Genomic DNA, 23034 nt, shown 5'->3' on the forward strand with positions numbered 1-23034 from the left:
TCAAAGTTGGACCCTTTTCATATTTTTCAAAAAATTTCAGTGAATATATTGGACCAAAACAAAATTTTTCACCAAAGGCCAAAGTGGGCTTCCCATTTCGTGGCCGTCATTTCCAATTTGAATATATGAATCCGGGATGAGAAATTTAAAAAATTTCAAAATTCTTTTCGCATTTGAACGCAGAAGCATTATTTGAATTGACCGCCTGAAAAATCACTGCATTATATTCGAATCAGGAACAATTTGATGATTTTTTGAAAATTCGTTAACAATAAATCTTTCCGAGTGGTGTGTTCTAATAGAGATGCCACTTTGGCCTTTGGTGAAAATTTTTATTTTAGTCCAATATATTCACTGAAATTTTTTGAAAAATATAAAAAGGGTTCAACTTTGAAAACGACTCGTTTTTTGAAGTTTTTTGAGGTTTTTCTGAGGAAATCGATGGAAGAACGAATTGAAAAAAATTGGCATATTTTTATATGGAAAGTGTATTCGAAGACGCACATTTTGTAAAAAAAAAACTCAAATCGGTTGATTTTTACGGATGTTACAGGCATTTGAAGATAAAACTTGCAAAAAAACATGGCTGCCCACAGGATGCCTCAAAAAATCTGAAAAAATTTGAGAAGTCAAATTTTATCAGATACAACCACAGGAAAAATCGGCAATATGATTGGCAATGGTGAGGGTTTTGACCTGGGTGAGTTCACATGGAATACCCCATATATATATCATTTTTTACTTTGATTTTCTCTTAAAAATTATATTAAATGTACTTTCTTCATTCAACAAATGTGGTGCGATAAATAATCCACGATTTTGAGGTCCTCCAAGTGGAATAGTCCCTGTCAATTACATTTCACCATTGAAGAACGTAATTATCCAAGAACTAATTTACCACCGGCCCATCCTCCATGACAGGAATCGATTAAAACTAGAGTACGTGATCTTACAACCGATTTCAGTCTCGAAGACTTAAAAATCAATGAATTAATGAACATTTGCATTCATAGTCACTAGAAACACATGTGAATATTTCGGTATTGCCCATTTTTCCTTCTCCCCCTCCTTAATTAATTAATTTTTATCAATTTCTCAAGTGTAAATGATTATCTCTGTTCGTAACTCCTATACATTCGAATATCCCCTGGTTTTGAGTGAGCGGAACACGATTACCAGACGCTGCACTTGTGCATGGGGTTCATGGGAGAGCCCGGAGGACAGTTGTAGGCCCTGGCAAAGTCTTCACTATTGGATAAGGGGCCGAGAACCCTGAATGGACCAGGTGAGTGGACACTACTACGGATTTTTGTTAATGCATCCTCAGGGGTCATTGAGCCACACCAGATTTGTGCGTAATTAAGGAAAAATAGTTGATCGTGGGTCAAGTTTATCCCGGGGAGGAGGGGCTCTTCACCATGCGTTGACACCCATTTTCTATAAGCCTGAAAATAAAAAATATAACTTTTTTCATTTCGCTATTGGAAGAGAGGGAATTGCATTCATATGCTCTTGAAAGTCACGCGGGTGATTTTCAAAAAACTAATAGTGAATGGAAGTAGATGGATGAAACAAAACAAGCGTAGACTTGAACGAATACCATAGTTACATAACAATAATGAATTAATTACCAAGAATAGAGAAACACTATATACATAGAGAATCTTTTCGAATGGAATTTGAATGGGTTGAGTGAAAATTAATCCTTGAGTAAACGCAGCCAGGGTTGGGCATCTGTCGATAATCGCAGTTTTTACATGACATTGTACAATACCCGTAATTTACGTAAGAAATGTAAAAAATGTTAAAAAACCAGCCGAAGTTATCTTTTATCGTAAACCGTGAAGCTTCGTGAAGACTATACCTCGCGAGGGTGATAAAAGTCACGAGGTTCATACCTCGCCAGGATCATACGTCGCGTAAGGGTCAATTTCACTATTTATTGATCTCTATTGAATTCGTCGCGTCATCATCTTTTTTCTTGACATTAACTTGTTTCATTCAATATTCTTAAATGACAAAACCGAGGACAAAACTAATTCAATTGTCTTTGGTAGCTTTTTTAAACTCTTTAGAATAAAATGGTTCTTTTCAGGTCCAACTGGGCTTTTCCGGGCCTCCAAATAATAAAGTGGAGAATCCAATAAAGCTCAATAGATAATGAGATTGACTTTCTTACAATGGAAATGACTTGTGACTTTGGTCTTTTGCAACGTTTCATCCTCGTGAAATTTACTCTTTATGAGGTAAGGGGCTCATTTTTTTTAAGTTTTTTTAAATGCCACGTGATGTAATAGTACATTATGTCATTAGGCGATAAAAGTATTATCTGGCGAATGTGGCTTTATAATCCGAGCCGAAGGCGCAGTTTATCGGGCCTAATGACATAAAATAATATTTTATGCTCCAAGTATCGAGATCTGCGTTCTAACCGAACAAAGTGGAGTTAAAATTCGCGGTTTATCTATCCCCGGGATATAATATACTATTTTTAATGATATTTGTGTGTCTAATACTGCGTCTTCATCAGTCGGAATAAAATAAAACATTCTAGTAACCGAAAATTGGAAGCTTTTCCAAGTAATGTAAAAAATAAGAAAACCCGTCAAGGTCATTTACGTAAATTACGCCGGTAAAAATGGTGTAATTTACCAACGTAATTTACACGCCCAACCCTGTCGCAGCTCTTCACCAAACGTGTTGTTGGTCGTACGGTGGGCGATTCGCAGCCCCGTGTGTTTTACAATCTTTGTAAAAAAAACATTTGGAAAAACTTGTTTATTTGTAGTTTACGGGTAATTTCAAACCTTCAAGAAAAAGAAAATGGGGATATCAAATGAGAGTAGTGGACGGATAATCCTATAATTCAATTTCATTAGGTACAAAATTTTGATATTTAGAGATTAAACACGGAGATTTTTTGCGAGTCGAGTGTTCAGAAGTGTCTGATAATGGATTGGTGCAAGTATGACGAAAAAAATAGTCAATGCGTTCGATTTGGTTTAGAATAGGAATACAAATTTTTATAAATTTTTCAGTTACGGGGTTTTTATGTGAGAAAAAAAAATCTAAAAACTGCGATTCCCCCATAGGGCGCCCACTCAATTAATAATAATTAGGTGAATGATCAGTAACGAATTTTCGCAGCTGTAAGTTAATAAAGAGAAAAACTGAAATAATTAAGCTGATAATAGTGATAATGATTATGAAACGGTTCATCAGGGTGTTGGAGATGTTAACGAATGTTATTTGGCATTGAATGAGGGGATTCCCCTCGACTTTCGCAGGGGAATGATGAATGAGGAAACGTTTACGAGAATATCTTGAAGAACTGTTCGGGACCGCAAGTGTATTTCCCTCGTTTCGCGTTTCACTGCTGATTTCAATACCAAATTCCCTTTTCTTCTTTTTCACATGAAATATATAAACAAATGGGTTGATGATGAATTTCCATTCGAAAACACCCGAAAATCTCTGCGCTCAGAGGCAATAAAAGGAACATTATTTAAATTAACAAGACATTACCGAAAAAATAACTAGATTTTCTAATAATTAATATTTTTTTACGTAATAAGCGACATCTTATCGTACAATTTTCCATGGCTCAGTGCGCATTGTTGATTTGATAATATGATTAGGAAGTACGAGAATTTATGAAGGAGTTAAGAATTAGTTGATGTAATATTATGATGAATACTAATTGATCATGCCTTATAATGTAATGATGAAATGCTAATACCATTTCTAATTACGACTTTATTAATTTTTATTTGAATACTGATGATGAAAATACACGTACACGTTACACGATCGGTGGATGAACAACGCACGTTTGTATTTGAGTTGTATAATAGGCGGGTGAACAGTTGAGGGAAGCAATGAGTAATGATTATAAATTACTAAAAGATTAATAAAGTGGAGTGAAGTAATGAATGAGTGATTATTAGTGGAGTTGGTGTTGAATTTTGGGTTTAATTGATGAAAGAAGATTATTTCTTCCTTTAAATCCTTTGATTAACTGAACTTACTCGAAATGACTGTTTGAGCCCTCCATTGTCAGCGATATTCTCTCCCTGCGTCATCCGTCCATCGACGTACAAATTAACATCCTTGAGTTTGTAACGTGAATACTGGTCAACAATGCACTGTGCACGTTCCCTGAATGCTTTAATGGTGGCATTATTCCACCACTGCATCATGTTACCATCTTTGTCAAACTGTCGTCCCTTGTCATCAAAGCCATGTGTAATTTCATGCCCGATGACGACGCCAATTCCACCGTAATTGAGGGACTTTGGAAAATGCTGCGAGTAGAATATGGGCTGGAGGATACCCGCTGGAAATACTGAAAACAACGATCGACGGTTGTTGTCTTCGAAGATAACATAAAACCGTTAGTAAAGTAAACAATTAATGAGTTCATGATCAATCATCTTCCACTCATCTTTAATTAATTCTAATTGAGGTAGAAAAGATCAAATGGGGAAGAAAAAAAAACATTCATTTTACTGATATTTGAAAATAAATTTTTCTCGAAAATCATCCAGATTTTGGTAAATATCTCAAAATCCAAAAGAGTAAGCGAAATTTTCGTGAAGATCTTTTTTGTAGAGCTGAGTGAGATCTACAAAAAATGTCTGGTTGATGAGAAGCTAAATTTAGGGTGTATTTGGGAAGCGTTTTTACTGAGCGTGCGATAGCAAAATTAAAAAATTAGTGTCGGATTGGGGTATGACTGGTAAAAGTTGATGGAATTAATAGTACATTAGAGTACAAGGGCACAAATTTCGTTTTCAACGAATGTGTAGTTTACAGGTGGAGCCGAAGGCGAGAAATTTATTACCGAGTGCTCTATTAGTATATTGTGTCATTAGGACCGTAGACGGAGGTTTGCGATGAGTGCTGCTAACTCACACGAATCGCAAATCGACGTCACGGTCCGTATGACACATACTATTTTTTGTCATGAAGGCCCGTTGAAGGTGAGGGGGAGGGGAAGGGGAAAAATATTTTATGTCAAGTCGTGATTATGTCAGCGCGACGCTGCGCTTCGCGCAGCCTGCTCAAAACTCGACTTATTGCACGGCGCGACATAAATGGGATTTATTATAGGTCGAACCAATAACTTCTCCACCGTTTCCTTTTTGTTTGTTCATTAGAAAACAAAAAATTTTGAAAATTTCATTCGGATAATTAAAGTGCAAATTTCATCATTTTTCTAGGTAAATTGTGGTATTTCCAAACAAAACTCCTTTTCGTCATTTCGGCCGTAAGTCAAAATTTCATGGATACTACAGTGCCTCGCCTTCGGCTTGAGCTACAACCTTGTATTCGCAACAAAAGAATCTTATTCGTAACAAAAAAACGTATCGCCAAATAGTATATTTCGTCATTAGGCAGAGAAAAACTTTTCTGGCGAATATGAGTCTGCAATCATATGAGCTAGAAAAGTGTTTTGAGGCCGTATGATGAACAATATTTTTTGACATAATGGTTTTTTTGACATAGCGTCCGTGAAGTGCTGCTTTACGAAAAAAATTATAAATTAAAATTTGACACATCTTGCGTTTATTCTCGAGTTTTTATGTCTCTTGTCCCACTGTGAGAAATTAGTTACAAGAAAAAAAATTATAGTTTTGAACAATGATAATTGAGGAACTGAAGTTATCTTTGTGCTTGACGGGGAAACAGGAAAATGATCCGAGGGAATCTTGAGTGTTCTCAAGGGTCAACTGGGAGAGGCAGACCCTGATGGTTCACACCCAGAGTTGAACCAGAGTTCCCCAGACTGTGTAATCTGCACAAACTCAATCTGGGTTGGGAGGAAACCCAGAGTTGAGGTTAGGTGCCGAATGTCGGTTTAACTCTGTACCCAGAGTAGATCCCAGAGTTGTGAAATTGATTGTTAAACAAATGTTAAATATTGTTTTAGAGATGGAAGGTGGGAAGAGAGGAATAATAACTTTGTTATAGTGATTCTGGGGTCAAGTTCTCATGTAGGAGAGATGCCAAAGGGCATTCCAACAATGTTATGTCACCTCTGGGTTTAAATCTGGACACAGTCTTGATCCCAGAGTGTTATTTTTTATTGTTGAACAAGTTGTTAATGTCGTTCAATAAAGAGGTGAGGGAGGGGAGGGGGTCCCATGACATTATTTAAGTGATTCTAGGGTCAATTTTCCACTTAGAGAAAATAATAATAATACAACTCTGGAATTAAGACTGTACCCAGAGTTAAACCCAGAGTTGCCTTAATATTGTTGAAATAATCTCCAGCAACTGCCCTAAGTGGGAAATTGACCCTAGAATCACTTAATTAATGTCATGAGACCCGCCTCCCCCTCTCACACCTTTTTATTCAACAACATTAACAACTTGTTCAACAATAAAAAGTAACACTCTGGGATCAAGACGGTGTCCAGAGTTAAACTCAGAGTTGTTATTACATTGTTGAAATGACCTTTGTTCTCTCCCCTAGAGGACAAATTGACCCTTCAATAATGTCATAAGACCACCTCCTCCTCCCCCACCTCTTCATTCAATGAAATTTACAACTTGTTCAGCAATAAAAGTAACACCCTGGGATCAAGACTATGTCCAGAGTTAAACCCAGAGTTGACGTAACATTGTTGGAATGCCCTTTGGCATCTCTCCTACATGAGAAATTGACCCCAGAATCACTCTAACAATATTATTATTCCCCCCTCCCTGCCTTCCATCTCTGAAACAATATTCAACATTTGTTTAACAATCAATTTCACAACTCTGGGATCTACTCTGGGTACAGAGTTCAACCGATATTCGGCACCTAACCTCAACTCTGGGTTTCCCCCCAACCCAGACTGGGTTTGTGGAGATTACTCAGAGTCCAACTCTGGGTATGGACCATCAGGGGGTACAGTAATCAAAACCACGCGTAAAAAGTTCCCGGTTTCCAAAACCATGATATAGAATAAGTTAATAAAATTATGGAAAGCATGATGGTAATTAGAGTATATAACTACTCCAACGAATTTTTGAAGGAAACTGAATTAATTCGTCATTTATTACCAAAAGAAATTGAAATCAACAAGAAAATTGAGTCGGACTCAATTAGGTAAATAACCTGAAGGGTGTAAATGGATCAAATTTTGACGTTTGTGGGGTACATACCTGCTGCGTCCCCGTCGCGAACCCTGGTTAATGTTAAGTGCTGGTGAAGCTTGATACTTTAAAAATGAGTGCTTCACTACACGTTGAATTTATATGAACACCTCATAATTGAATTTTGAAGAACTGCTTTTAGAAGGAAAAGCGTACAATGGGAGGTCCGGTACATCTACATAAGCATAAACGTTACTAATTGTAAGTGTAATAGCTCAAGGAGGTTAAATTCATTTATAGCAGCCAGTTTCCGTCACAATATTCGTCGAAATACTTCAAGATCACATATAAAAACGTAATATTCACCTATCAGTATCCCGGAAAAATTGGAGTTGCTATATTAGCTAATTACCAGCATGATATTGGGAGTAAAAAAATAGGTTCCTCAATTTCAGTAAAACATCCTGAGAATTCAGGACAAAAAAAACGTAACGTCCAGTTAGAAAAGTTTATATCAAGTACCGTTGAATTTGTAAATTAAGAACCATTAGATACACTACGGCTCTTGATTTCAGTACTCAACTTATTATAAGAACTCAAAGTACTATTCCAGAACCAAAATAGTTTCGAATGAGAGAAAATGTATCTTGATGCAAGCACCATGGGCACTGTATTTTAGTAAGAATGATTGCGAAGTAATTTTTTTTCTGTTTTTTAGAGAAAATTCTACTAGAATAAGCGCAAATTCCACTTAAATCCAGGATTTTTTGCTCTCTGGATTCCAGTAATACTCACTATTCAAATATAAGATTGTTACCGGGAACTGGCCACCAAGAATTTTTTTACACTGCGTTCGTTTCTCCCGCATGAAGCTAAAAACGTTTCGCCCCTTTGATTAATCCGCTTGTTTCGCCTGTTTGATCCTTAGAAACTTTCGATCTTTTTTATAACTCCGCCTGATAGACCCTTAAGACCATTGGACCCTTTGGAACGCCTGACCCTTCATTTTTCTGATAAAATTTCGGTGTTCATTCCTCTTTTGCTACTATTCTACTTTGACCCACTCCTCCTTCGCTAATTGATAATTGAATGATTTTGGAACGGATTCTGGGAGTTACGCTTGTTTGTTCTACATGCGAGTCATAACGTATCTCCCATTTCCGTACATGATCAATTTTTTTTGATCATTTGAAAGTGAAATTTAGGCAAAACAGAAAAACGTAAGGAGGATTTACGCTAGTGTAATCGAAAGTGATTGGCGATACGGTGGTTTATTAAAAAAAAATTGAAAATTATTATTTCCGTAATGTTCCAATACCATAAATAGCGCATTTTTTGGAGACACGTCATGTTACTTCTGGAAATGACCGTTTTGTGTAGTCATGTGACTGTTACTATATAAGCTGTCGATATACATGTATTTATTTTTTCAATCAATTTTTTACTTTCATCTTCTTTTCAATAAAATTTTCAAAATTACATTAAATGTACTTTCTCTATTCAACAAATGAGGTATGATGAATAATCTACGATTTTGAGGATATCCAAACGGGATAATCCCCGTCAATTACAACTGTTATAGGATCGAGAAGATATATTTCAAGAACTGTTATGTATTCTCACCAATATCATTTTTATTCGGATGATAGAAAGCATTCACCACAGCTGGTTCTGTCGACCACTTGTCCTTATCCACTGGCTGTCGAAGCTTCTGAAGATTGTGATGTGCGTCGTACTTCAATACCGCAAAAACATTCTCGATAAAGTGGTCGTCAGTGATATTCAGCTACCAAATAACATGGGAAAAAATTAATTACATAAAAATTTCATCATCAAAAAACATCATCTACTTAAAATCCAGAGACTTGCCATCATGTACTCATTCGAAAGCTCCTTCGAATTCCTCAAAAAATCAGGATACCCAATTCTCTCATTCATAGAGTCAGCTTTGCTCTTGGCAACTGTTCTAGTCTCTTCATCCATCCAATGATTCTCAGCGAGAAGTTCATTGAAAGCTTCTCGGATCGTGTGAATCATCTCAAGGGCAGTTTCCTGGGAACCGGTTCATTAATTTCACCATAAATGAAAGTCGAATGTTGAGTAACAAATATATTTATAGCAAATATTTATTTTGCTCGTGTTTTATTTAAATATATATGTTTACTTTGCTCTCGTGATTGAAATTGTCTCGGATAAACAACGCTCCTACCGCCATTCCCAGCTTTTTGTTGGTCCACTCGACACACTGAGACCAGCGGTTCCGTTCGCTCAAGATACCTGACAGAATCTTACGGAATTCCACGCGTTTCTGTTGGTATTCGTCGATCATGTGTGGCATTATTGACATGACTAGACGCCATAGCACGTAGTTATGAAGAATTCTACATGAAAAATGAATTAATTGACATTCTGTCACGTGTGCAAGCGCAAAAAAATTGTATTGGATCAAAAGTTCGATAGAAAAAATCAGTAGAATTGCATATTTTTCTACAACTTTTTCAATTGAGGAATTTTCTAGGAATTCCTCCACATGAATTGACTAAGTTTTCTGCACTTCATTTTTCGTCTGTTTTCATTAGAAAAATAAAAAAAGAACTTCGAATTCCTTGATAGAATTCGGCAAGAGCAAACGTTTGATATCTTAAAATAAGATCTATATTTTGTTTTGGATTTGGGAATTTTTTTTGCATCAATGGAGTCAATTTTTTCACCTAATTAGAAAGGAATATTGACCTTCGATCCGTTTTTTCTATGATTCTCCCCATCTCCACGAAATACGGCATGGCATAAGACACAACGGTCTCATCATCAGTAATAGCCGAAGCATTTAAAAACTGCTGCAAATACAGACTCCACTTGACTTGTGGAATTTTACGCTGCAATTCTCTCAGCGTTAATTTCTGATATATCAGTGATGTGTCGTGCCTGTCAGCCTCTGGTATTGATGCATTAGCTAATTCCTTTTCGAGGGCAATCACGTACTCGAACTCGGTGCGAGCTCTTTTTGGCTCAGCACCCAGGAGTACTGACACATTCGTCATGTAATTATGGTAAGCACGTAGCTCTCGTTCACTGCTGGAGTTCAAGTAGTAGTCACGACTCGGCAGTGCCAATTGCATTTGATCTAACTAGAATGGAATAACAAATGTTAATTTGAAAATTGGAGCGAGAACAACAACAGAAGAACAAATTTTCTAGGAAAAAAAGCAGTTTTTTGTCCGTAAAAAAAATTCGCAAAATTTGGTGGGGGAAGGGGTAAAACGGGGTGATGACGGAAGAAAATGTCAAAACATTTTCATTTAAATTCAATAGTTACAGCTAAACTTATTTATTTTGATCACTTTTCTCTTGATAATTTATCTTCGCTTGTTAATTGTTAATATCTTAACATATTTTTTGTGGATGATTTCCTTCTCAAAGCCGAAAATCTGATATTTGAGACCCTTTATTTCCTAAATAATTAAAAATTGCAAGAATGAGAAAACTTATGTTTAACTAGAATCGTTTCACGGATTCCGCAAGCGCTTTATCTCTACATTAAAACCATGAGGCATTCTAAGTGTCCGTAGGTCTTACTTTGCCGGCGCACCTGGAGGATGTTGGTCGAGGAGTTTTTATCATCAGGACCAACCCAGGGCTCGACGAGGGCCCCCTCGTTGAAGTCAGCCCGGAGACGTCCAAGGAGGACTTCGATGCTGTGCTTGGGGGGCTTCCAATTGGGTCCTTCCACCACTGGCCATCCTCCCAGCTGCTTTAGAGTTTCTTTGAGGGGAGCATCTCCAATCTTCCTAATTTGAGCTGAAAAAAATTGTTATTACTGATTGAATGAAAATAGTATAACTTTTAGTGAATTCAGGTTGAGGTATGCATTCAGGTCGCTATATAAATTTAGGTCCGGTGATTAATTCAGGTAGTGAAATTGTGCCTGGACCTGAACCCGTATTCCGGCATCAATTAAAGTTCAGGGATTAACTTAGTTTCTTACATAAAATAGGATTAATGCATAAATTGAAACTCAGGATGAGTTTTAGGCAGGGATGGCCATCAATTTTCCCATTCTTGAATATTAAAAGAATTTCCGACTTACTTTGATCAAGGTTCAAATATACTAATCAAAATTAAAAAATAGTAGAATAATTGATAATCTAAATTTCCAATTGAAGATGAATTAAATATTGAAAAATATGGAGCTATAAATTTTCTATTAAGTGGATAATACTAAATTTCATATAAGGGATTTCCGATTATTCAAATAATCGTCAATCTTCCCCACGCATAATTCAACGAATAATTCAAAATTTTACTATGTAAATTGATGATTACTTCAATAATTAAAATTTTAAAGTGATATTAAATAATTGACTACTTAACAATTTAACAGTAATTATAATTTACGGATATGACTGTTCCTGGTTTCAGGGCTTGAAACGTGGGTGCAAATTTAAATTCAAATTTAAAATCGGATCTAAGCATACATTCCAAGCTCGGACGGGAATTTAATTCATGAATTAATGTGCCGACCTGAATTGACATTCAGACATAAATTGTTGTCCCGGTATGAATTTAGGTTGAGCCATAGATTTAAGCGTATTCCGACAGTTAGGTCTTGAATTCATACTCGGACCGGAAATTAAATTCAGATTTTGAATCCAATCTAGGCATAAATGCTAACTCAGCCTGAAGTTTCCATCCTGAATTAATGTGTCGATCTCAATTTAGGTTCAGGAATAAATTCAAGCTCATTCCGCCATTTAGATTCTGAATTCATCCCTGCTAGACCTGAATTCAAATTCGGGTATCAATTCAGGTCTACTGTCGGATTCAAAATTTAAGGCTACGCACTTTGAATGCCGATAACTCGTTGAAAAAAAATCTCCGAGAATTGAACCAAAAACTTTTCGGAAGCATAACTATCTAGAAATCATTCAAGATGTTACGTCATGATTTCGCAGTAAATATTTAATATTAATCAATTAAATAAACACTGAAAAACTATGACAATTCAATTCTCCTATTTAAGCCTATCCGTAAGGACAATAGCTTGGGATTGAAGTCGGGCGAATTGTTGAAATGAAACTAGAAAGATAACCAAAATATAATAAACTCAAATCTATTAAAATTATTGACACCAAAATTTCCATAGAATGGACCGTTTAAAATTGTTTCATCCGAAAATCTAATCGCTATCAGCGCAGAATTATCAAAATTTCATACTCAAATATAATTTTTCTATTGAACATAAATAACAAATTTTTTCTTACTCATCCATTTTCCTTGCAGCTCTTGACGTAATCCAAAATTCTCCGTCAGCTCGATATTTTCCACACACGATTTTACTATTCACTCGAAATCGATTTTTTTAACACACAATTTAAATCGTATTATTTACTGACAATAAAAAATTCAGAATCCACGCTTTTTGTATTTCTATCTATTTCTCTTGAAGAGAGCAAAGGTTGAGTTGTCCTGAAGGGACCCGCGATCTTGTCGGAACAGAACTGAACTTCGGGGTGCATCGATGCACTTATAAATCCTCGTGTTTTAATCGTCTTGATTGATGCATGTATATTAATTTTTATGTTTGTTGAAAGAGGGGGCATGACACGATGTCGATGCACCAAGGTACGCCTCGGTACGGATACCTGAACCTTCTGGTGATAACACACTTGGAGACAACTCCAGGCGTTTCCACCCAGCGATCACGTGATCGTTATATAAAATGATTCAATATTTGTTTCTTTTCTTTACTCAATTTTCGGTTGACTTTCAATTCAATGATCTGAATAATATTTTCCCTATGTTTTTTTTAATTTTTCCCAATTTTTTTCATTATTAATTCATTCTTAGAAACGTCCTATTTCTCATCTATGAGAAAAGTGACGTAATGAGTCTAGAGTGCAACCTACCACCCAGGTGAAGATGCCTTTGGCTCGTATTAACAAAAAAAATGTATCAACCATTGTCTTTTCAAATTCTTTTCTTATATTTCTTTTACGGGTAATATCGATTGAATTTTAGACTCGTTTAGAATGCAAAATACTTTTCCTTCGAAGTACTTATTATTTTATAATTCCTAATTATTGAATTTCTTCGTCTATAATTACTCTATTTTCAAAATTAATTCTTCCATTTTTAATGGAAAACGCGATACGTCTCCGGACGTAACAAAGAGAAAACAATTTTTTTTTCGAAAATTCAATTTTCATAAACAGAACAGAAATGAGTGAAAAAGGGGGTATAACTGGGCGTTAGAAGGCACCGCAAAGTTTACATGTCTGTAACGGACATGTGAACTTTGCGGTGCCTTCTACCACCCAGTCTTACCCCCTTTTTCACTCATTTTTGCTCTGTTTATGAAAATTAATCTCGCAAAAAAAAATTTGTTTCCTCTGGAATGATTTTTAAATAGTTATGCTTCCGAGAACTTTTTGGTTCCATTCTCTGAGACTTTTTTTTAACAAGTTATCTCCATTCAAAGTGCGTAGCCTTAAATTTTGAATCCGACAGTAGACATAAATTTAAACTTCGACGGAAGTCAAGTTATTGAATTAATCCCACGATCTGAATCCAGCTTTAAACATCAATTCAGGTACATGCATAACTTTAGGTTCCGGCATGAATTAAAAATGCAACATAAATCCATGCTTTGGCTGCCACTCAGATTCTGAATTCGTCTGGATTCCGGTCCATCAGGTAAGAATTCATTGTCTTAAAATAGATGCTAGATGGATCTGAATTCAGACGGAGGATTCAGGTCCGGGCGGAAATTTCAAGTCAAGTTAATATATAAAAAATCTAAATACTAAAATCGTTTTTAAATACTAAAACAAGCAGGGGATAGCGAGCATACGACAGCGCGCCACATGTCTCAGTGAGCATGTCACTGAGTGATGTCTTATTTTTTTTCGCTATCAATACATTGATGGCGGGCTTCCAAATGGTCTGAAATATTATAAAAGTTTATAGCTTCACAACACTAACTACCAGCAAAAATTTCCGATGGTTACTGCCACCTCTATGGGCGCTATCAAAATTCCAATGTTTTGAATACTTCGTATGAGCAGGTGCACATATTTCTATTCTAATTTCAAGTTGATATTTCGATTATTGCACAAGCTAGAGTGTTTACAATTTTTTTTTTAATGAAAAAACGGGAATATCTCAAAAACTTTGTCTGAACGGATTTACATGTTTTGATTGATTTCGATAGAAGGCATCGAAAGGAATAATTTGAAAACAAAAAAATCGAAATCGATCCGCTAGTTTTGACATTTACGAAAAACGAATTAAAAACGAAGCGCTTTTTCTCAAAACTATTGGATCGATCGGGCTGAAAGTTTGCACAGAGCTAGTCCTCATTACCTATAATCTAACAAAATTTCAAATTTTTTAGAATTGCTTTAGCCACTTAATTACTCAATTTTCTGAAAATTGACCATCGGAAAGGGGGCGGTGGACGTGGTCACATACAGACATGGTATACAGACATGGTCCCCAAACTTCGAGTTTTTACATTTCAGACCATTCTACATCGCTTCCAATAAAAATTAGAGAATGTGAAAATCGAAGGATTGCAATGCTTCCATTCGGAAGCAAAAATCGTGAAAGTACTTAGATATCCTCAAGGATTATTTCTTGATACTTACGTATATCCATACAAGATCTGTAAAACTGCTTGGCCTTGAAGGTAGCACTGTTGTCCTCGATGTTGGGTGGCTCCTCGAGGACACGTTTGAGGATTATTTTGAGCTGATCCGAAAGCACTTCAAAGGGATTTATGGAGCTTCTGTCCTCGGGGATTACGTGCATGTGATTCCACGTGCCACAGGCGTACTGAAAAAAATCGACGCATGGCGCAGCGGTTTTGTCCATCGCTGACAATAGGCTTGCAGCTGTAAAACATTTCATCCACTAAATAATAGTTCGTTACGGAATTTTTTCAATGGCATTAATTAAGCGAGATGAAGATTACATAAATGAACTTTTCGAGGGGATTGGGAGAATGGGAGCAGACGAATTTAGATGGCATGACGAAATTAAAAATAGACGAAATTCTTTCGTTCTTAGGTGATTAAATTTTTTTTTCGGGTCACTGCACTCACCTGTTTTGATACATTCTTCAGTCAGGCAAACTTTTGGTCCTGGAAGAGAGAAATGCAGAAGGGAAGTAATTGCGAAAAGAGAATGCGAAAAAGTTGTGTCAATTCATTCGTCAATATCGCAAAAACCTATAAATTTGAAAAAAAATATCACAAAACCTGCTTTATAGCTCATAAAATTTTCTTTAAAAAATATTATGTGACTTTTTCTCTTAAAACCGCTCATTATCTAGATAATTACATCTTCAAAAAGACGTTGAAAATTTTATTCCACTCTATCTCAGTCAATTGATTAAAAAAATTTTGAATTTAATTTCTAAAGATTTATTGAACTCACGTGAGTCTCGAATACACTCCCGTCCCCGATTTAACGCGAGCAACAAAAGAGTAAACAGACTAGTAGCGAGTAAAGTAACGGCAAGGACTCCGAGTAGTTGTTGGCGATTAGTCGGTCCTCGTCGACGTCTCGTAACAGAAGTGGCCCTCGTGATCGCCGGAATTCTTCCGGAATTCCCTTGAGGGTGGACTATTGTTGTTGTCGTACTACCCCTTGGTCCACACGTCACCTAAAACCCCAAATCATCTCACCCTCACAGGAAAAAATAAGTCAGCAGCGAGATGAAAACAAGAAAAACGTGCAAAACGAGAGGAAAATCTAGTCGATTTCAATTCAGTTTCATTTTTTTATGAATATCTCTGAATTTAATGGAGATGGCGGAATTTATGTTAAAACCTTTTTTGTAGCTCTCATTTTTCTCCACAAAAAGTGTTTCTATAAAAACTTTGCTACCTCCATTAGTTTCCAAGATATTCCCCAAAAACTGAATGAAAAATTGAATTGAATTTTTAAACTGAAGCTAAATGATCTCCATTCAATCTTCAATATCGCCTGACGTAACGAGTAACGATGCGATGTTGACGAGTGATAACTCATCTCAAAGCTTCCCAAAATACCCTGAAAATGACATGACTCGTCAATTTTTCCTCCGGCAATGCCAAGATATTGAAGACCGCAGAGAACAAGAAAAAAACAAGTTTCACATCTCTATAACTAAATTCCCTCGATATCGAATCTAAATTAATGGATTTGTTTTTCCACCTGTAGCATCGTGGAGTGCGGCATTTCGTGCTCATCAGGTGGCAAGAGAGCCGCATTCTTGGGTACGGAGTTTGTCCTCAAGTATCCATTATTAGTTTCCGCCTTCATTTATTATTTTTGGTTCAATCAATTATTTATAAACTCAATTCTCTCTCACTTTCTCTTTCTCTCCCTCTTGTAAACAATCTGAAAAGATATTTATCGATCGGGTGGTTATCAGCATCAGCACATCACCTCAATTATAAGTTTTAAATAGAATTTTATTAACATTTTAAATAGAGAAATAAATAAAAACTGTGATAATATTCGATTTTAAGTCTATTCCACTATTCCACTTCAGAATGCGTTTAATTTTCGGAAAATATCTCGTAATATATCCGAGATATAACAATTTTTGCAAAGAACTTTTTTGTTGGAAACTAAATTATTGAGAATTCATCCGTGAAGAACTCGACTTCGTAAGTAAAATCAACAAATTTCATAACTCAATCTCCAAAAGTCTAATTATCTCACTAAGGATCATTCCTACGAGAAAACGTTATAAAACCTTTTTTATAGGGAATTAAATTGCCTACAAAAAATGTCTATACTAAATTTTTTATATCTTCCGTGGCTTCCGACGTCCAGCCTTGACGAACTCAATCTCCCGTCAATCCAAATTTTTCATCTATCACTTAATTACCAAATTGTGAATCAATTCACCAATTATCAATTATCATCTCCGATGATTTTATTTTGAAACTCGAAGGGATTCTGATTGTTTCACTGAACATACAAATCACAACTTTTTAATTATTCCATCGATTATCTTTTCAATTATAATGATTAATTCCTTAATTCAATATTTTTTCCATATTTGGCATGTTCTATTTATTTTTTTGTAATATTATTTTCTGTGATTGCTGAACTCCTCGTACGAAAGAAGTGGCTCGTGACGACGGTCGGTGCCACACTGAAGATGGTGTATGTTCGTTTTGTAAACGTTAGAGGTGGAAAAACTGGTGGCGCGGCGAGAGTAGTCACCAACGGCGGGAAACTGTTCGTCCCATTGTTATTTTGTCGGTTACGCATCGATTCAGTTTTGTTTATTGACGTTGGAGGGGTGAGTGGTGGACAATGGGGTGTGGATGGAGGAGAGTATCGGATAGTTGAAGATTAACTGCTTGGATTTTTTTCTTTTTCGTTATTTGTGTTCAGCTTGGGGGATGCCTGAAGGATGGAGACGAGAGATTTCAGTCGGGGGAGAGGGGTAGACTCAGGTCGATAGAGAGCCTGCGCACCTGGAGCTGGTCTGCTGGCGGCAGGGGGTACGGAACTGGGGAGTCAGACTGACTCTAATGGGCGATGCGTTGCATTTCTGGATTTCGTGAGGGGAGCCTGACCGAAATGATTTCTCGGTTAGGTATGATCTGGGGATTTCTTAGATTTTTCGGTAGGACCCGTGTCGATGAGCTGTTTAATTGAATAGAGTCAGCAGAATTATGAAATAATTATTGCTATCAACGTCATTGAAATTAGATTCAGCAACATATTGTTTTTTTCATGTTACAACTGTTCCAGTATCTGGGAAATGAAGTTTTTTGTGAATCAATTTATTATATATGTGATAAAAAAATTATTTCTTGGGAAGGAAGTTTGTTGTTTGTCAATTATTTATTTGTTCAGAGTGGAAAATCAACTACTGTTCCTTAATTATCAAAATTTTCAGTTGAAGTCGGTGCGAAAATTTTCGAAAAAAAATCGTACATGATCAGTATGATTAACCCTCTAAGGTGAAGTTCAATATCCCCACTCTACCGTCAAAGCGGAATGCCAGTGTCCCCACTCGAGCACCCTACTACGCTTTACTACGCTTTTCACCTTAGAGAGTTAACAGGACATTTCCCTACAAATGAATTTGTTAGCAATAAACCTCACACTGTTAGAAATGTTTTGAAAATGAACTAACAGATGAGGTATGCACGCCAAATCGACCAATCTCTGACCCTCACCTCCTTGAAAATTATCGGCGATTTTTGTCTGAATAGAGTCGCATAAAAAACTATTATCTGAATTTTTTCAGATTTTTTCAATAATCGACTGCCGAGATATGATTTTTTGAATGTTTTTTCGTATTTCTCGCATAACTTCCGTTTTATTAAAGCAATGAATAAAAAAAGCAAATCTTCGTCTTTTCGTAAACTTTCGGTGTAGTTTTTTTTTTTTTTATATTTTTCCTCTCACTCCCTGATACTCTAAAAGTCAAAATTCGGAAAAAAATGAAAAAATCTAATTTGTACTAAATATGTCATAAATGGTTTTTCTGAAAAAATTCACATATATTCTTACTTTAAAAACAAATTTTTTGAGCCCTCCCAAATTATGGTAATCGCCATGGATCTATTTTATTTCGAATTTTTTCGGTAATTTTTTTTCAATTTTCAATAGAAGTTGACATTAAACATTCCAAAAATTCTTTACATGATTGAATGTCTATGATTTTTGTCAAAAATTGAAAAAAAATACAACCGAAGATCCCTTGAGTAGTTTGTAAACCATTATCATTATTTTCTCTTCTTTGGCACCATTTTTGTAACCGACCGTGTAACAATTATTATATGCATAGTCAAAAACGTGAATCGTTCAATTTTTCAAATTTCCCGCGATCGATACAATGCAACGGAGTGTTCACAGTTGTTGATTTGATTCATTTTTTAACGAAGCCGGTTCAGTTTGAGGCTGTGAAAACTGATCTGTCAGTCACGAGACTTTTTCTTTGTCTTAAAATTATCTTTTCATGTTATCAACGAGTGAGTGTCATGAAACTCTCAGAATTTCTAAGATTTTCGGAGAAGTGTCAATTTTTATGGTGAATTAGAGTGATTGTTATAGAAGCCAAGTAAAGTTTCCGAAATTAATTATGCCGCCAAAATAATTCAACCGTTGTTGCAATCCTCTCAAGCTCAGGAATCACAATAAGAGAAGAAGTTTACGACGAGCGAGTGATACCCAGATGAAAAGATGGAGTTTGACTCGTAATGACCTTTCATGCAGACAATGCAGACAATTGAAAGAAACATAATCAACAATTGTAATTGAGGATGTAAATAATACATTAAATATTGATAGCACGGAGACAACACAATCACAATTCCAATCAGATGATACCATTGGTGCTGCTGGCTCATCAACATCTGCTCCTAGTCTAGAGACAAATAATAATGAAAATTATGAAATTGAGCAGGGAAGTGTTATTTCGCAACCCCATACGCATGAAGACATAAACAGAGGTAAGATAATGTTCAAGAAATCTTAATTTCAGAATTTCCCACCAAAACGAATAATCGCTCGCTTCATGGAAGCGCTTTAATGAACATATTCGATAATATTTTGTTAGGTCTCTCATCAACGACCGGAGAATCGTTCGCCTCAACTAGTACCAAGTCCTTTGAAACAATTGAGAAATCCGTATCAGAACTCAGTATTGGAACAAGACTCCGAATAATTAATAAAGCATTAGTATTGTTAGATCAATCACCGATTCCACTGAAAAAATTGAATCAATCTACAGAGGCTTGGATTGAGCGAAAATCTCTCAAAGTAGGCCAGACTCTAAACCGTCAGCTTGGTGGTGAAATAATTGATTCCATATCACCCCAAGATTCTAGAGATCTAGTGAATATTAGGTGTGTGACTTAATTTTTACAGATTTTTCAGTAAATTTATTTAATATAAAAAAATAGAGAACAACGAACTTAATCTTGGAAATATTGTCCATCGTTTTCTATGACCTTGCGTCATCTCTCAGGTAACATTTGAATGCCGTCGCGAAAGAAACTTGCAGGCTTCGAGGCGATGAAGTCATCGACGAATTTACGCACATCGTCCAGCGTTTTAAACTGTGAATCCACTAAGGCATGCTGCATGGACCGGAACAAGTGATAGTCGGATGGGGCCAAGTCTGGTGAATATGCCATGTGCGGGAGAACTTCCCATCCCAAATTTAAGAGGGTCTTCTGAGCGGTTGTGTTCAGTCAACACATGTGGGACCCACCTTCCAAGTTTTTGGATTTTTCCCATTTGACGCAAACGCTTAGAAATAGCTGTTCCGGTGACTCCTAACTGAGCTGCAAGCTCTTATTGCATTTGCGTTGAGTCTTCATCCAGTAGAACTTGCAATTCCGCATCTGTAAACTTTCGAGGCTGTCCAGGAGCGGCTGGTCACTCAGATCGAAATCACCACTTCTAAAACGTTTGTACCAATAATTACACGTTTCATAAGATACAACGTCGGCATCAAGAATACTACACATTGATTCCCGTGCTTCAGAAGCATTTTTTCCTTGTTGGAATTCATATAAAATGCAGTGCCGAATGTGCTGTTTATCAGTTGCCATCGTAAACTCTGCTATTGTGAAAGGTTATGTAACTTACATAGACTTGTCGTTCCGTGTTCTGAAACCTTTTGTCCGATTCTTTCAAAACCAGAAAAGACCGCGAATATATTTCTATTTTAAATATAATTTTAAGCTCGAAGAAAAAATCTGTAAAAATTAAGTGACACACCTAATATTATTCTTCGGTTAAAAGACAAATTCCATCAGGGACAATTGAGCAATGCAGAGAAAATTCAAATCTCCACTTTACTACCTCCGGAGTGGAGTGTTGATAGAATTCAGGAAATGATGGCCACATCCTCGTATTTAGTGAAAAGAGCAAAAAAATTGTTCGATGAAGAGGGGATTCTATCATCACCTGCAAAGAAGAAAGGTATGATTCATGACTTNAAGAAAAAATCTGTAAAAATTAAGTGACACACCTAATATTATTCTTCGGTTAAAAGACAAATTCCATCAGGGACAATTGAGCAATGCAGAGAAAATTCAAATCTCCACTTTACTACCTCCGGAGTGGAGTGTTGATAGAATTCAGGAAATGATGGCCACATCCTCGTATTTAGTGAAAAGAGCAAAAAAATTGTTCGATGAAGAGGGGATTCTATCATCACCTGCAAAGAAGAGAAGTATGATTCATGACTTTTTGAGAAGATTACTGTTCCATATCCCATGTCTCCATTTAATATAAAATGAACAATCTTTCAATTCTAGGACGTCCTATTACTGAAATAACAAAAGAACAAGTTATTGATTTTTATAATGATGACAGAGTTAGTTCGAATATGCCGGGGATGAAAGACTTCGTATCCGTTCCAAATGAAGAAGGGAAAAGAATTCACACCCAGAAACGACTGATCCTCTCCAATCTTAAGGAAGCTTACCAGTTTTTCAAAACTGATAATCCTAATAATATCATTGGATTCTCAACGTTTGCTTCTTTAAGATCAAAACATTGTGTTGTGGCAGGTGGAACTGGGACGCATACTGTGTGTGTCTGTGCTGCTCACGAGAATGTCAAGTTGATGCTTTTAGGTATTTATTCTGTCAATTTTCATATCCATATTCTTGTTTTTCATCCGTTCAATGTAACAGATAGTGTTATGTGTTTGCAGGAAGTAATTTAAAATGTTTAACGAAGAACATGGAAGATATGTTGAACGGTTATTCCAATTTCTTGAGGTGGATGATTTGTACAGATCCATCAGAAGAGTGTTATCTTGGCGTTTGTCAGAATTGTCCATGTGGCAATATGTAGTGTAATTACATCGTTGGAGCACTGCAAGATCACGATTTCGAGGCAATTACTTACAAACACTGGATTTCGAAGCCCCGAACAACTCTTACAACATGTATGCAAGACTCTATCGAATTCGCTCAAGATTGTTGTGAGAGCCACAAAATCTTGTGGCTCATGATTTTATTGCTAAGCAACAGGCTGCTTTCCTGAAATCAGTGAAAGAATCACTGCGAAGTGGTGAATTTCTCGTTGTATGTGACTTTGCGGAGAATTATGCTTTCGATATTCAGAATGCTGCTCCAGGATTTCACTGCAATAATAATTCCGTGACAATTTACCTCGTCGTTATTTACTATCGACAAAATGATTCCATTGTTCATCAGAGCCTCATTATAATGTCTGATTGATTAGTTCATGATGCTTGATGCTATAGCAGTTTTTGTCTTCTCGAAAATCATCAACGAATTTATTAAATACATCTGCGAGTCACCCGAGAAAATAGTCTATTTTTCTGATGGAGCACCTCAACAATACAAAAATTTCAAAAATTTGATCAATGTTTATTATCACCAAAAGGATTTTCAAGTACCAGCTGAATGGCATTACTTTGCCTCGGCACATGGAAAAGGCCCGCGTGATGGTGTAGGGGGGACAGTAAAGAGGCAAGCTGCTAGAGCAAGTTTACAGTTACCACCAGATCGTCAAATAACAACAGCAGAAGAATTATATTCATGGGCGACTGATCCCTTCCATCTACTAAACATTAGTGTCAGATACAGCCCTGCAGAACATTGTAAGGGAGTATTGGATTTTCTTGCAGATCGATTTGAAAAAGCAAAACGTCTAGCATCAACTCAGATGATCCATTGTTTCATCCCCCTGGGGAATTGTAAAGTCTTAGCCAAGAGGTTCTCAAATTCATCAAAAGGTGTTTCCCTAGATGTTTTCAAAACGAAACAACAGCTTGAAAGCAGTGAAAGAGTGAAAAGAACCATTTCACAATCAACTAAAAACCGAGAAACAAACAAAAAACAGCCAAAGAGACAATAGCAATAGTCTACAAACAACTCGAGGCATTCCTGACAAAAATAATAAATGTTGAATCATGTAAAGAATTTTTAGAATGTTTAATGTCAACCT

The 23034-nt window shown here is 36.3% G+C and overlaps 1 protein-coding gene across 1 annotated transcript; it reads right to left on the bottom strand.

Moving 5' to 3' along the window:
- Positions 1-715: 715 nt before the first annotated feature.
- Positions 716-16389, bottom strand: LOC107042753 (neprilysin-1). The gene is made up of 11 exons (XM_015263934.1): positions 16282-16389; positions 15520-15748; positions 15186-15224; positions 14730-14975; positions 10673-10881; positions 9817-10211; positions 9248-9464; positions 8953-9135; positions 8707-8869; positions 4029-4345; positions 716-1445 (listed from the first exon to the last, which is right to left on the bottom strand). Exons 1-11 carry the CDS (start codon positions 16387-16389, stop codon positions 1173-1175), a joined length of 2379 nt encoding a protein of 792 aa, XP_015119420.1. The 3' UTR covers positions 716-1172.
- Between the last annotated feature and the right edge of the window lie 6645 nt (positions 16390-23034).

Source organism: Diachasma alloeum, unplaced genomic scaffold (genome assembly GCF_001412515.2).
Source record: "Diachasma alloeum isolate Michigan unplaced genomic scaffold, Dall2.0 Dall_scaffold_00515, whole genome shotgun sequence".
Lineage (NCBI taxonomy): Eukaryota > Metazoa > Arthropoda > Insecta > Hymenoptera > Braconidae > Diachasma > Diachasma alloeum.

What these genes read in the sequence shown, in the direction of transcription:
- LOC107042753 (XM_015263934.1), bottom strand. Translation starts at nt 16,389, where the DNA reads ATGAAGGCGGAAACTAATAATGGATACTTGAGGACAAACTCCGTACCC. An exon ending in ATTTCAATCACGAGAGCAAA is followed by an intron (nt 9,136 to 9,247) that starts GTAAACATATAT and finishes ACCGGTTCCCAG; the next exon opens with GAAACTGCCCTTGAGATGAT. An exon ending in GGCTCAAACAGTCATTTCGA is followed by an intron (nt 1,446 to 4,028) that starts GTAAGTTCAGTT and finishes TTTTATTTTCAG; the next exon opens with GCTTATAGAAAATGGGTGTC.